General features: G+C 44.0%; 4 protein-coding genes across 4 annotated transcripts; 2 read left to right on the forward strand and 2 right to left on the reverse strand.

Moving 5' to 3' along the window:
• Window positions 1-484: 484 nt before the first annotated feature.
• Window positions 485-3,366, forward strand: LOC9644904. Its single transcript, XM_024689294.1, has 7 exons — window positions 485-1,794; window positions 1,854-2,052; window positions 2,108-2,353; window positions 2,409-2,582; window positions 2,632-2,802; window positions 2,851-2,964; window positions 3,025-3,366. The coding sequence occupies exons 1-7, from the start codon at window positions 485-487 to the stop codon at window positions 3,364-3,366; spliced, it is 2,556 nt and encodes an 851-aa protein (XP_024545062.1).
• Window positions 3,367-3,377: 11 nt separating this feature from the next.
• Window positions 3,378-4,556, reverse strand: LOC9644905 (F-box/kelch-repeat protein At5g15710). Its single transcript, XM_002984193.2, has one exon. It carries the CDS (start codon window positions 4,554-4,556, stop codon window positions 3,378-3,380), a length of 1,179 nt encoding a protein of 392 aa, XP_002984239.2.
• A 159-nt stretch (window positions 4,557-4,715) lies between these two features.
• Window positions 4,716-7,154, reverse strand: LOC9643879 (pyruvate kinase 1, cytosolic). Its single transcript, XM_024689367.1, has 16 exons — window positions 7,086-7,154; window positions 6,929-7,034; window positions 6,787-6,884; window positions 6,575-6,730; window positions 6,448-6,525; window positions 6,270-6,401; window positions 6,142-6,222; window positions 6,029-6,097; window positions 5,879-5,968; window positions 5,690-5,834; window positions 5,551-5,639; window positions 5,403-5,498; window positions 5,284-5,351; window positions 5,134-5,233; window positions 4,916-4,969; window positions 4,716-4,868 (listed from the first exon to the last, which is right to left on the reverse strand). Exons 1-16 carry the CDS (start codon window positions 7,152-7,154, stop codon window positions 4,716-4,718), a joined length of 1,584 nt encoding a protein of 527 aa, XP_024545135.1.
• A 162-nt stretch (window positions 7,155-7,316) lies between these two features.
• Window positions 7,317-10,225, forward strand: LOC9643880 (exocyst complex component EXO84B). Its single transcript, XM_024689295.1, has 5 exons — window positions 7,317-7,402; window positions 7,646-8,678; window positions 8,769-9,194; window positions 9,476-9,612; window positions 10,081-10,225. The coding sequence occupies exons 1-5, from the start codon at window positions 7,317-7,319 to the stop codon at window positions 10,223-10,225; spliced, it is 1,827 nt and encodes a 608-aa protein (XP_024545063.1).
• Window positions 10,226-11,517: the final 1,292 nt, after the last annotated feature.

The raw sequence follows: 11,517 nt of genomic DNA on the forward strand, positions 1-11,517 counted from the left end.
CCAAGCATGGGGAGAAATTTTCAAGGGGGACATTAGGTTCCCCCCTTCCCCCAATTCCATTGCCATATCACTAATGGGATACTGGAAAAAGGGGTTAAAAATTTCCCCTCCTGAAAAACTTCCCTACGGGGACACATCAAAGCCCACCTTATAGATCACTAGGGTGGAGAAATTCCAGGTGGGGGATGCATGAAACCTTTCCAAAACTTCACACTCACACTGTGGCAAAGTAGTGGACACCAAGTTCCCCTTTCCCCTCATTTTGGTTGCCATGTCACCAAAGGGGGGCTTGGAACCTAGAGTTAAATTTCTCCTAGAAGATCACTGCCACATCACTTTCCACGTCACCTTGCTTCGCTCCTGCAAGGTGTAGCGGCCCAAAGCTAAAGAAAATGCATTTCTTTTGGAATCTAGGGCTGTTTGGGCCGCTACACCGCTACACCGTACAACTGCTTGTTCAACATAGTTCTAGGGCGGACCTAGAATGGTATTAGGCATAGGGAAGAAGAAGGGTATCCCAGTGGGATTAGTGTACAACATCGCGCTCCACGATGTGAAGCCATGGCCATCTGTAACACTTCCCCCGATGGTATTGATCCAGTGGCAGAGAGGTGAGAAACGAACAGGGCACACCAAGTGCGTTAGTGGAGACAAGGACAAGATCATCCTGAACGACTCGCTTACAATCCCTGCTACATTGTACAAGTTTCCGGAGAAGAAGCATGAAAGCCCTAGATTCCAAAAGAAATGCATTGTCTTTAGCTTATGTGAAGCTGCTGAACAAGGGATCCCGCGAGGACAGCCGCTGGGCAGGGCGGTGCTGGACCTTGCAGACTACGGAAATCTCAACGACCAGAATAGAAACGCAATTTCAAGCATCCCAGTGGCCGTGGCAAGGAAAGAGTTTAGTTCACTGGGCACCCCCCGTCTCTCCTTTACAATTGCTCCACAAGGCATCACAAGCAGCAGCAGCGTTCCTCCTGTACCACTGACAGAGGACAAAGAGGAATATTCATCCCTCATTGCATCCTTGGTTAGTGACGAGGAGGACGACATCACTGCTTTCACGGACGAAGACGAAGATGAGGTTGAAGACGCGGAAGAAGGAAGTTCCCAGTTGAGTTCCAGATCTGTTCCTCTCAATCCCCCTACCATTCCCCCAGATCCAGAAGCCATGCCATCGAGCACCAGGAATGACAGGGTTCAACGCATTCTTAACTCAGCCGGAGCATCCTCTTCGTTTTCTTCATCTTCTTCCTCTTCATTTGTTGCTGCAGCTGTTGCTGCATCAGCCTATGCGTCTCAAAGGAAACCCAGTTTTAACTCTGCATCACCTAGAAGGAACAACGATGTTGAACAGAAAAGTAAGCTTCTAAAAACAAAGGCCAGTGGTGCTAGCAACGTAATACAAGCCGCAAGGATTAAGTACGCAGAAGGTGCGGGCGAGAGAAGTGAGAGGTTGGATAAAAAGGCAGTGGAAGAAGCAAGGCAGAGAGCGGATGCTGCTGAAGCTAAGGCTATTGCGGTTCAACAAGAGGCAAAGCAGCTGATGGATGAAGTGGGAAATCTTAAATGGGAGCTGCAGGAAGCTGCTGCCCTGGAGCTGGCTTTGTATTCTGCTGTCGCCCAGCATGGCAGCTCGTCGCACAAGATTCATGCCCCAGCACGCCGTCTTGCAAGGATATACGTCCATGCCTGCAACAAGTCTAGCCAACGTACAAGGGCCAGCACTGCCAGGACCTGTGCTTCAGGTCTTGTGGTTGTTGTGCGGGCTTGCGAGAATGACGTCTCAAGGTTTTCAAAGAGATAGCTCGTGCATATTCTATATTAAACGTCTGTCTGTTTCTTCCCAGGTTGACGTTCTGGTGGTCTAACGTGGCTGTTCTGAGGGAGATGATTTCGCATGCGTTTGACACTGCACCACCGTCATTACCTGAGACTGCCTCAGACAGTGCTTTCCATGACTGGCATGAGAAATCGACTCTAGCTTCTATGCTGGAAAGGATTGAGGCATGGATTTTTGGAAGGATCGTCGAATGCATCTGGTGGCAGGTTGGTCAATATGTGGTACATAATCCGTCGATCTAGCTAATGTAGCTGCATGCAGTCATTGACTCCCCACATGCAGTCATCAGCGGTAGACCAGTCGAGCGTGCTTTCTACTCCGCGTTCTGTTGTTTCACGACTAAAAAAGAGCGTGCGGGATTTTGTAGTTACGCCTTTTGAAGATTCGCATCAAGGGATGCTATCCATTGAAATATGGAAGGCAGCATTTCTAGACGCATTGCAAAGGATTTGTCCTGTTCGAGCAGGTGGCCACGACTGCGGGTGTTTACAGGTTGTAGAAAGAATGGTAAGACCCCCTTCCCTCTTCACTGATTTGACAATTGTTTCAAAACTCAATGCAGATTGTTGAGCAGTGCGTTGCACGGTTGGATGTTGCAATGTTCAATGCCATATTGCGGGATATGGAAGAAAACGTTCCCACAGATCCCATCTCTGATCCCATTACAGACCTCAGTGTTCTTCCTATACCACCTGATGGTATCAGCTTCGGAGGAGGTGCTCAGCTGAAGAATGTGGTGCGGTCATGTTAGGGGTTTCGTGGCAATTCATGTGATTGCGTTGCAGATAAATACATGGTCTACATGGCTTTTGGCGCTGACTGCTCACGTTGGTGAAGAGGCAGCTGCTGCAGCAAACATAGAGAAAGGAACATCTCACTTTACAATGTTGCGGGCCATGAGCGACCTGTTGATGCTACCAAAGGACATGCTAATGGAAAAATCAATAAGAAAGGAGGTAACCCTTAAATTTCTATTAAGTGCTTCGATTAACAATGTACCATAGGTCTGCCCTGCATTAAGCTTGCTTTTGATCAGAAGGGTTCTTTCTAAGTTCGCTCCAGACGAGTATGCACCTGATCCGATTCCACCTTCCCTTCTGGCAGCTCTCAATGCCGAGGTAGGGGAAATTGCTAAGCTTTGGAGGTTCACTTTTCGTTTTTTTCATGCATGACCAAAGATCTCTATGGAGAGGCAAAGAGTTGGCGAATCGGACATCAGCCCCGGGACAATAATCATGGCATCAGCTCCTCCGGTTGTATACTTCCCACCATCTTCTGCATGCATGGGTGACATTGTCGATATGAAAATGATGGCCTCTTCCACACAGACCAGGAGCGCGTCCCTGTTTCGCAAGGGACATACAAGTGACGAGGAACTCGAGGAACTTGAATCACCTCTCTTTTTGTTGGTCGAGAATGGTTGTATTGACGGGAAGGAGGCTGCTTACTTGTCAGGCAAAGATGCATTTGCCCAAAGATACCGTTTATTGCGTAAAGTTTGGAACCGAACAGAGTCATAAATTTCATTGATTTAGTAAACTGCATCGAAACCTGGTTCCAGGGTGAGAATGAATGGATTCGCTATCTTGGGGCAATCCGGGATCCATTGCCATGTGTCATGACTGATATTGTATAATAGTCCTATGTCACAGAAAAATCTGCTGATGAATATCTGGTCTCCAAGGGCGCTGCAAAAGAAGCACTCCGACTGCGTCCGAAAAAATTGTTCGGAAAGTGGCTGGGGCATTTTTGCCAGCTCCTTCCACTTCATTGTGGGCGGGTCCAGGTGCCATATATAAAGTCCGAGGACCTGCCTTCTTAACGCCTTTCCGACAATAATGATTCTTCCATTGCACTCGACCAGATGCCGAAACTTAGAGTATCCTGGCATTCTTCCTGTTCGAACTTTAATCCAGATTTCCTGCTGCAAGCTGTACGCTAGCAAGCCATTCCCAGGTCCTCGGCTTAAGCAAAATAAATAACCATTGCAGGCGACTATGTTTTTTGTAATCTCCTCTTCTCGTGGAAGAGGGCCAGATTGTTTCCATGTCGAGGTAACAGAGTCATAAACCTCCGTGGTCCGCCTATTATCGAAGGAATTATAGTCTCCCGCAACAATAACTTTGTAAGCACTTAGCTTCCTGTCAGTGACCAGGGCTACCACAAAAGGGTACCTACGCGTTGTCATAGGTGGTAGTGCCTTCCAGCACCTGGTTAATGGATTGCAAACGAGTAGAACGCTATATCCATCAGTATACTGAGTAGCTATAAAACACATAAGTCCTTTGGAAGAAGCTGCAGGAACGCTGACTTGAGAGGGCAAAAAACCAATCGGGATATTCAACCACTTGTTCCCAGAGGGGTAGTATGCAGCTAGCATTCTACATCGGCACCTGGCAACTTTTAGGAAGAACAAACCCTTCGGTGGCACGTCGGCACACATTTCCATGAAGCCTTTTGAATACATGATTGACCGCCATCGCCTGGAAACGGACCGTAAGCGGAAGAAAGAAGGTATGGGGAGCCAAGCAAGGACCCTCTCCACTAGATCATCTGGAAGGTTTCCCCAAAGCCTCCAATCCATATAAGGTGGTAGGCTTCCCCATCTCCGTGGCGTAGTGATCGGCTGCGGTAGGCCTGAAGAAGACGAGCAGCATACCATACTGTTATTTCTTGCATTGCTGCTGCTGGCATTTGTTGTGCTGGCCATTGACGCACTGGCCACAATGTTTGCTCAAAAGTGAGGAAAGGTGATGCCATCTTGGACGAGGGTTGTGTCCCTTGGTCCCTTGACACCATTCGGCTAGTTGCCCTAAATTGAGCTTATTAAAAAGATCTTTGAGATTGTATAGTTAGCACAGGAAGGTTTCTATGCCGCCATATCTACGATCCTGACCACAGATGAGTCACCAATCTTTTGGCATACAACCACACGATCGTTAGCCTTGATGCAACCAGCCATTTTTCCATGCTCAATAGCCATTTTCAAGACGAGCTCATTTGCAGCATTGCTTGTGCTTACCTGCAAAACGAGCTGGCCTAAACACAATATCAGGAAAAAGTTCTTACCTGAGGATCCGCAAGTATCGGAAATAATCCCCGGACAATCAGGCATTGTCTTGCCTACAGAAAATGTAAAAGAGTGAACGAGGGACACACACACAATTCGATGATACACACATACCAGCATGATCTTACTGTTTAGAACTGCTTCTTGTGTTGCAGTAGGAGGAGTTGTCTGTAAATTTGATTGAAGTCAGATATGCTCGTTTTCAGAACAACTGTACCGTAAACGTCCCACTGAAACTAAATCGCATAAAATTGGTACTGATTTGTGGAATGACAACCACCATAACAGGCATCAAAGGTCGATATTTAGCTATCAACCTGCATTAGCCGCATTAGAAATTTCAAAGGGGAATCAGTTAAAGGTATGCCTTGCAGCTTGGCCTGCAGATGTAAATACAATTATCATTGACGCACCGACCTTAGTAGCCGATCGCACCTGGTACTTCTTAACGTTATATCGCTTCTTAAAGTACTTAAAGTTACTTACTGCTGCGGAAGCAATAGATTCAAGATGTCCCATTGGTTCACCAACATATTCAAGGACTTTCTTGAAATAAAACCTTTGATTGTACACAATTTCCGCCTACATGAAAATGATCCTAGTCTCGTGATTATTATTTAGAAGTAGGACTTGCCTCCCTGCAGATTCGGCGAACTGTTCCAATGGACTGGATAGGGAAATTTCCCCTGTATGTCTCCGCTCCTAGCAAAATAGCGTCGCTCCCTAGAATGGAAACAGGATAGCTGAGACATCAACGACCCGACGTCTTTTACCATCAAGGACAGCATTAGCAACATCTGTAGCCTCTGCACGCGTCGGCCTGGGGTTTTCAGTCATTGTGTCAACAACACGCGTGATTACTGCTGGCTTTCCAAGCATATTACATTTGTATAAAGCAGCTTTTTGGAAGAGAAACACCTGTAAAACAGTATGTGTCAATAAAAATTTGAGAATTACTGTACCTTTTCGGACGGAAGATCAATTCCAAGGTTCCCCCGAGAAAGGATAATCCCATCCGCTTCCTTGAGTATATCATCAAAGTGCTTAAGACCCTACAACATTATTAAGTTTCAAATTTAGTCTTAACTTCAGAGAATCTGACCTGAGCAAACCTCGGCATTTTCAATCTTCGCAAAAATTTGTGTGTTGGTAAGCTCTAGTGATGTAAGAAGTGCCCGAGCCTGCAAACGAGGGTTGAAAGGTTTCATGGGTAATACTCATATACCTGTTTCACGTCTTCTGCATGTCGGCAATACGATAAAGACAGGAAGTCAATCCTATTTGCTTTACCCCACGAAGCAATGACCTGAACAGCAAATCTCAACCTCACTGGCAAAATGAAGACGCACACACCTTCTTGTCATTTTCACTTAGTGTTGGTAAATCAATGCGCACTGAAGAAGCCAGTGCGGTGAAAAGTGGCCCGGCTAAGGTAGCAGCGTTTTTAGCTCGACACACGATTTCATTGCCCTTCACTTCATTCACCTGAAAATTTGATGTAGAAATAGTTTCGAGGAGAAATGAGTCTGACCTCAAGCCATATTGAGGTGCTTTCACTTCCTGTAAAAAGGTATTGCCCAACAAAGATTGTGTCTTTTGGTTTCACTACCTGCACAAGTTATTTATGTAAGGGAAAAATAAAGCTAAAATAAGCTTACGTTAGCAAGGTTTGGAAAGTTTATTGGCAGGTACTTCGAAGATGCTTCTTTACTTTGATCTGGTGTCAAGGTGACAAAGGCATCTACATCAATAGCAATTGGAGTTTCACTCTTGTTTATAATCTGGAGCTCTGGCCCAAGTGTATCCATCATAACCTGTTCAACTCTCGAGGGCATTAAAACTAATCGGCTACCTGGAAACAGAAACGTACACCACAAAGGGTTCGGGTATTGCGAACAGCCTGCTTCAAGAATTCCATTGTTTCTTGATGATATTCCGGTGTTCCATATGAAAAATCAATTCGCGCGACTGCAAACAATTCACCGGAGGCAATGATGGTTCTTTCAAACTACCTGTCATTCCGGCTTTCAGCATGCCCTCAATTGTCTCCACTGCACGCGACTTTGGCCCGAGTGTCCCAATAATCTTTGACATTGAGAGATAATTTCCATGTCCAACCTGTAACAGAAATGGAACTGAGCTGAAAAGAATCTAAAATATTCTAGGCACCTGCTCTGAGGGATCAAGGATTTTTGCCAAGCGTAGGGGTTCCTGCAGAACAACTCGAGTTGCCTGCATCTTTATGTGTACAGTCTCTTCCCTAAAATCATACACGGGTTATGGCCGTCTGCATCCCATCGTAGAAGATGCTTTGTATCCGATGGGAAATCCTAGTCAGCATGACATGTCTTGAGGGACGACGTGTCTTCCTGTTTTTCTGTTTGCCAACATAGCATAGCCATGGTTCTTTGTCGATCCATGGGAGCGGATGAAGCTCTAGCAAATGACTTACGACTTTTGGAAAGAGACTCTTTTGATATTGACCAGTACATCCGATCGAAGTGTCCACTTATGAGTGAAAAGGTTTTCAGTAGTTTAATTAAAAATATTCCAATGCCAAGTTCGTGTTTTATGTGAAGGGAGTGAAAAAGCTGCGGCAAGAACTCATTGATCTAAAAATTACATGTACAGAATTTTCGAGAAGTAATGTACATAGAGATTATACTTACTTCATAAGGTTACTAAATGCCTTGATTTACCTTAACTTCTTTAACATTTGAGTCGTACAGAGCGACTCGGGACATATCATGGCTGGAGACATCACTTTTTAGGGTGCGAAATCTACTTTCTAATCAAGCCGCGATAATTCATTGTTTGTTGCAACAACCTCAAATATCAGCTGAGTTATGCGCACAAGATGTGAGCAATCCGCAGTTTCTCCAGGAAGAAGAAGGTACTAAATCGTCAAAGTGGGGACAACAGTTTCCAGAGTTGCTGGACAATCTCCAAATTTTACTTGCTGAGAAGAAAACACATAAAGCTTTAGATGAGCTACAGAAAGGGAGAGTGTTTTTTGATGAAAATGCACCCCAGAAATCGGAAGCTGCCGTAATTGCATTAAACTTGAAATCAATAAAAGAACGACTAGCAGAAGAACTAACTGACTCGACTATGAAGGCTTCTGTTTGTGGCGTTGAGCTACGTGATACATGCTCAGTCCTTCAGAAACTTGGTGAAGGCTCAAGAGCTCATGACTTGCTGCTTGTGTCTCACCGAAATAGGCTACTGTACAATATCAAAGGTTTATGCAGAAGCAAGAGTTCATATGGCGGTGCCTACACCGCAGCTCTTTCTCAGCTTGCATTTTCTGCTATTTCTTTGGCTTTAAAGGATTCCACTGCTGTGTTTAATGGAAACTTCAGTTGCGGATCAGAGCTTGTTTTATGGGCACGAGATATAACCCAAGAATTTGTTACTTTACTAAAGAAGTATGTGCTCTCATCTCTAGCAGCGGCAGGGGGACTCAGAGCAGCTGCCGAATGCGTGCATATGGCTCTGGGACACTGTTTTCTCCTTGAAACTCAGGGACTTGCAATCTGTCCTTACCTTTCGAGTCTTCTCAAGCCATCTGTAGAGGAAGCAGTTTCAGCCAATGTTGTACGAATTGGGGACAACGTCATTGCATTGGCTGCAGCAGATGACTGGAACCTTATCCAGCCCCTCCATGATCAGAGAATGGGTGGGAGAGCATCTTATCACACTGCAGAGGGTATTTATGTACGCTTGTCAAGCAGTGCACACACGTTCAACATTTTGATCGAGGTATGGAAATTTAGCCAACAAAGATTGTGGTGATTGGAAGTCTGGTTACAGGACTTTCTGCATGGTGTCAAACCTTTGACAAGATTTCAGCTGACCCACTCGGCCCTTGAAGCTTTGTGTAAGATCTATGAGCGCTATGTGGATCTCCTGATAGACGCTTTGCTGCCTGACGGCCAGATCTTGCAGAAAGGAAACATAAAACTAGCAAAAACAATGTCACAAAAACTTGTTGTCTTCGGCAATGCAACGGCTTTATCTGAGGATATACTCCCCAAGGTTTCTCGCTCACTACTTCAATGTCAGGAGAGTTTCAACAGTCCCATTGATGATGAGCAGCAGAAAGAGTGGAAGTTATACCTGCAGCACACGTGTGAGAAGTTGAAGTCTACTATATGCAACATTCTTATAAAGGATATTCTGTACGATAAAGATCGAGAACTCCTGACTCCCGATCTTTATTCTGAAGCCGCAGACCCAGAATGGCAACAAAACCCATTTCCATCGTCACCTTTCGAGGTATGCTAGCTCTTCTTATCATTTTCTAACATGCTTTAATCAGCAACTCCTCTTTAAAGTTGTCGCCTTAGCTAAAGCAGGGGAAGATATTTTTCGGGGACAAGAACATGTCTGTCTTCTATTGATTACAGATATTTTGACCAACGTGGTAACTGCGATCCAGCACAACAAATCTTTCTGGAGCCAAGTTGAAGAAGGTCCAAAAACATTTAGTTCAATAGGACTTAGAAAGGTAATTTTGGTCACTTCTTCCACTTACATAATTTGTTTCTCCTCTGTAGTTCGTGTTAGACATGCAATTCGTGATTGAGATCGCCACTGAAAGAAGCTGCACTTCAGATGTCATGTATAAGGTGGTTGCTGACAACATCGCCCTAGCAAGTAATGCATTCGCATTGAATGGTCAAGATCCAATGAGGTTTCTAAATTGATGTCTCTCTAGGAAATTTGCTCATTTCTTTTTGTCTAGTGTTCTTCCCGATGACAAATGGTTTCTCGAAGCATCACTTGCAGCTTATAAGAGGATTGTTAAGGCATAGCGATTTTAGGTTGTGCCTATGGAGACCGAAAGACTGGAGTGCGAACTAAACGAGGCTTTCACCAATGCGATGGGTGAATTAGAGATGCATATCTTCTTCAACATACAGGTTTAATTTACAGCGAACATTGGCGTCTTGTCTTATCCTTTTCTACAGAAAGGTTTCTATAAGTGCGCAGCCAATTGCGTCGATACATTCAAGACAGTGACCGACATTCAGGCATGTATTGAAGATTGTTCTATTCCAGCACAAACAGCACAAAATGTGATCAGAAGTGAAGTCGCCAGGTTTCAGGTAACTGTTTGAGTGTGTAATGTGTAATATCCTGTCGCTATTACTGTCTGTAGGAAAGAATCCATAAAAGCATACTCCACTGCAAAGAAAAGTTTGAGGAGGAGCGTGATAGCCACCGTTGAAAGTGCAGTGCGGGAGCACATAATTCGAATTCCAAGTTTGACTGCAAGGATCAAATCTCAGATAGCCAAAAACTAGATGTCCATTTTCGTTTTGTTTTAAAGAAATCCTCTGGCAATGAAGATCACGTTTGAAAGAAAGGCAGGAAACAGATTGGAAGCGCATCGTAGCCAGCTGCAGTTGGAAAAGGTAGTCGTGATTCACTTTTATATGACTGTTAATGACTGGACTTTCAATCTAATTCTTTTGCACAAATAAATTTGAACATGTGTAAAGATATTTCTTTTTATTGACTTTCGCCTATTGCTACTCCCTTTTTTTCTGAGGAGGTTTGTAGCTTTGCAATAAAAATGTTAATTGAGTTACCTTCATATATAATGTAAAGCCTTCTGTGTGATTGGATCTATATGATTGTCTATTATACATTTTGTACGAACAAAAGTCATTGCAAACATGATAACCTGACAAGAGTCCATTGAAAGGGAGAACTAAAACCTATTAGCAGTATGAATAAGGTGGCATCATTTTTCCATATCTCTCTTATCACATTTATCTCATCATGTCTCTACAGTATTTGTACACAAGCATACCATCTCCTGTAACTTCTGGTTTCATTGGCAAAGCATGCATTTGGAATAGGCAAAGATTGCAAAAGTCCCCCTAGCTTCTCTTATGGCACTTTACCCACTCATAAAGATAATATTACTTACAATAGTATATTCCTTCATTAAAAATTGTGCTTAATCAACTCATACATCTTCTTCCCCCCAAAATTACTGGCCTCCAGATGATCATGATAGTGAAAAATAACCTCATTAATCAATGCATCCACCCATGGTAAATACACATGGCCATTGTAGTATTTAGTGAGCTTGCCTAGTGCTCCTTGAGTTTGACCATTTAGTAAGCTTGCCTAGTGTTCAACTTCTTTTGTGTGAACAAATACACAAAATGCTTATGATTTGTCAACACTACAAACATGTCGCGAATGTGACTTCAAGTGTAAAAAGCTACCTGTTAGCTTGTCCTTTTAGATATTCTTTCCTTACTGCCACGGCGGCAAGAAGTCGGTATTGTTGGACCCATTATCAGTTCCCACTTGAGCTAATTGAGAAACTGGTCAATGACCATGCACTTAAATTGGATAAATATAAGGTAGGAACCTTATATATTTCTTGCTAAGCATATTGTGAGACATAAATCCCAAAGCCCCAAAATTGGAGCCGAAAGGGTGCCATGTGGTAGTGGTTGAAGCGAAAGCCAAACAAGAGTAACACATTGGACTAAAAAAACTCCAACTTGAAAAGTCAAGAGCAGGAGTGGAACTCCCAACGAAGGGCTTAAGGAAAGAGCACAAAGTGAGCAATAGG

This window comes from Selaginella moellendorffii, unplaced genomic scaffold (assembly GCF_000143415.4).
Source record: "Selaginella moellendorffii unplaced genomic scaffold, v1.0 SELMOscaffold_61, whole genome shotgun sequence".
NCBI classification, from domain to species: Eukaryota; Viridiplantae; Streptophyta; class Lycopodiopsida; order Selaginellales; family Selaginellaceae; genus Selaginella; species Selaginella moellendorffii.

Excerpts from the sequence above, each read along its gene's own strand:
- LOC9644904 (XM_024689294.1), top strand. The coding sequence starts at position 485 with ATGGTATTAGGCATAGGGAAGAAGAAGGGTATCCCAGTGGGATTAGTG. Across the intron at positions 2,354-2,408 it reads TACAGGTTGTAGAAAGAATG|ATTGTTGAGCAGTGCGTTGC; the intron begins GTAAGACCCCCT and ends AACTCAATGCAG. Across the intron at positions 2,803-2,850 it reads AAAAATCAATAAGAAAGGAG|GTCTGCCCTGCATTAAGCTT; the intron begins GTAACCCTTAAA and ends AATGTACCATAG.
- LOC9643879 (XM_024689367.1), bottom strand. The coding sequence starts at position 7,154 with ATGCAGGCAACTCGAGTTGTTCTGCAGGAACCCCTACGCTTGGCAAAA. Across the intron at positions 6,731-6,786 it reads ATACCCGAACCCTTTGTGGT|GTTATGATGGATACACTTGG; the intron begins GTACGTTTCTGT and ends AGAGTTGAACAG. Across the intron at positions 5,352-5,402 it reads AATCTATTGCTTCCGCAGCA|GTGCGATCGGCTACTAAGGT; the intron begins GTAAGTAACTTT and ends AAGAAGTACCAG.
- LOC9643880 (XM_024689295.1), top strand. The coding sequence starts at position 7,317 with ATGGTTCTTTGTCGATCCATGGGAGCGGATGAAGCTCTAGCAAATGAC. Across the intron at positions 7,403-7,645 it reads GACTCTTTTGATATTGACCA|AGCGACTCGGGACATATCAT; the intron begins GTACATCCGATC and ends TGAGTCGTACAG. Across the intron at positions 8,679-8,768 it reads CGTTCAACATTTTGATCGAG|CTGACCCACTCGGCCCTTGA; the intron begins GTATGGAAATTT and ends ACAAGATTTCAG.
- LOC9644905 (XM_002984193.2), bottom strand. The coding sequence starts at position 4,556 with ATGGCCAGCACAACAAATGCCAGCAGCAGCAATGCAAGAAATAACAGT.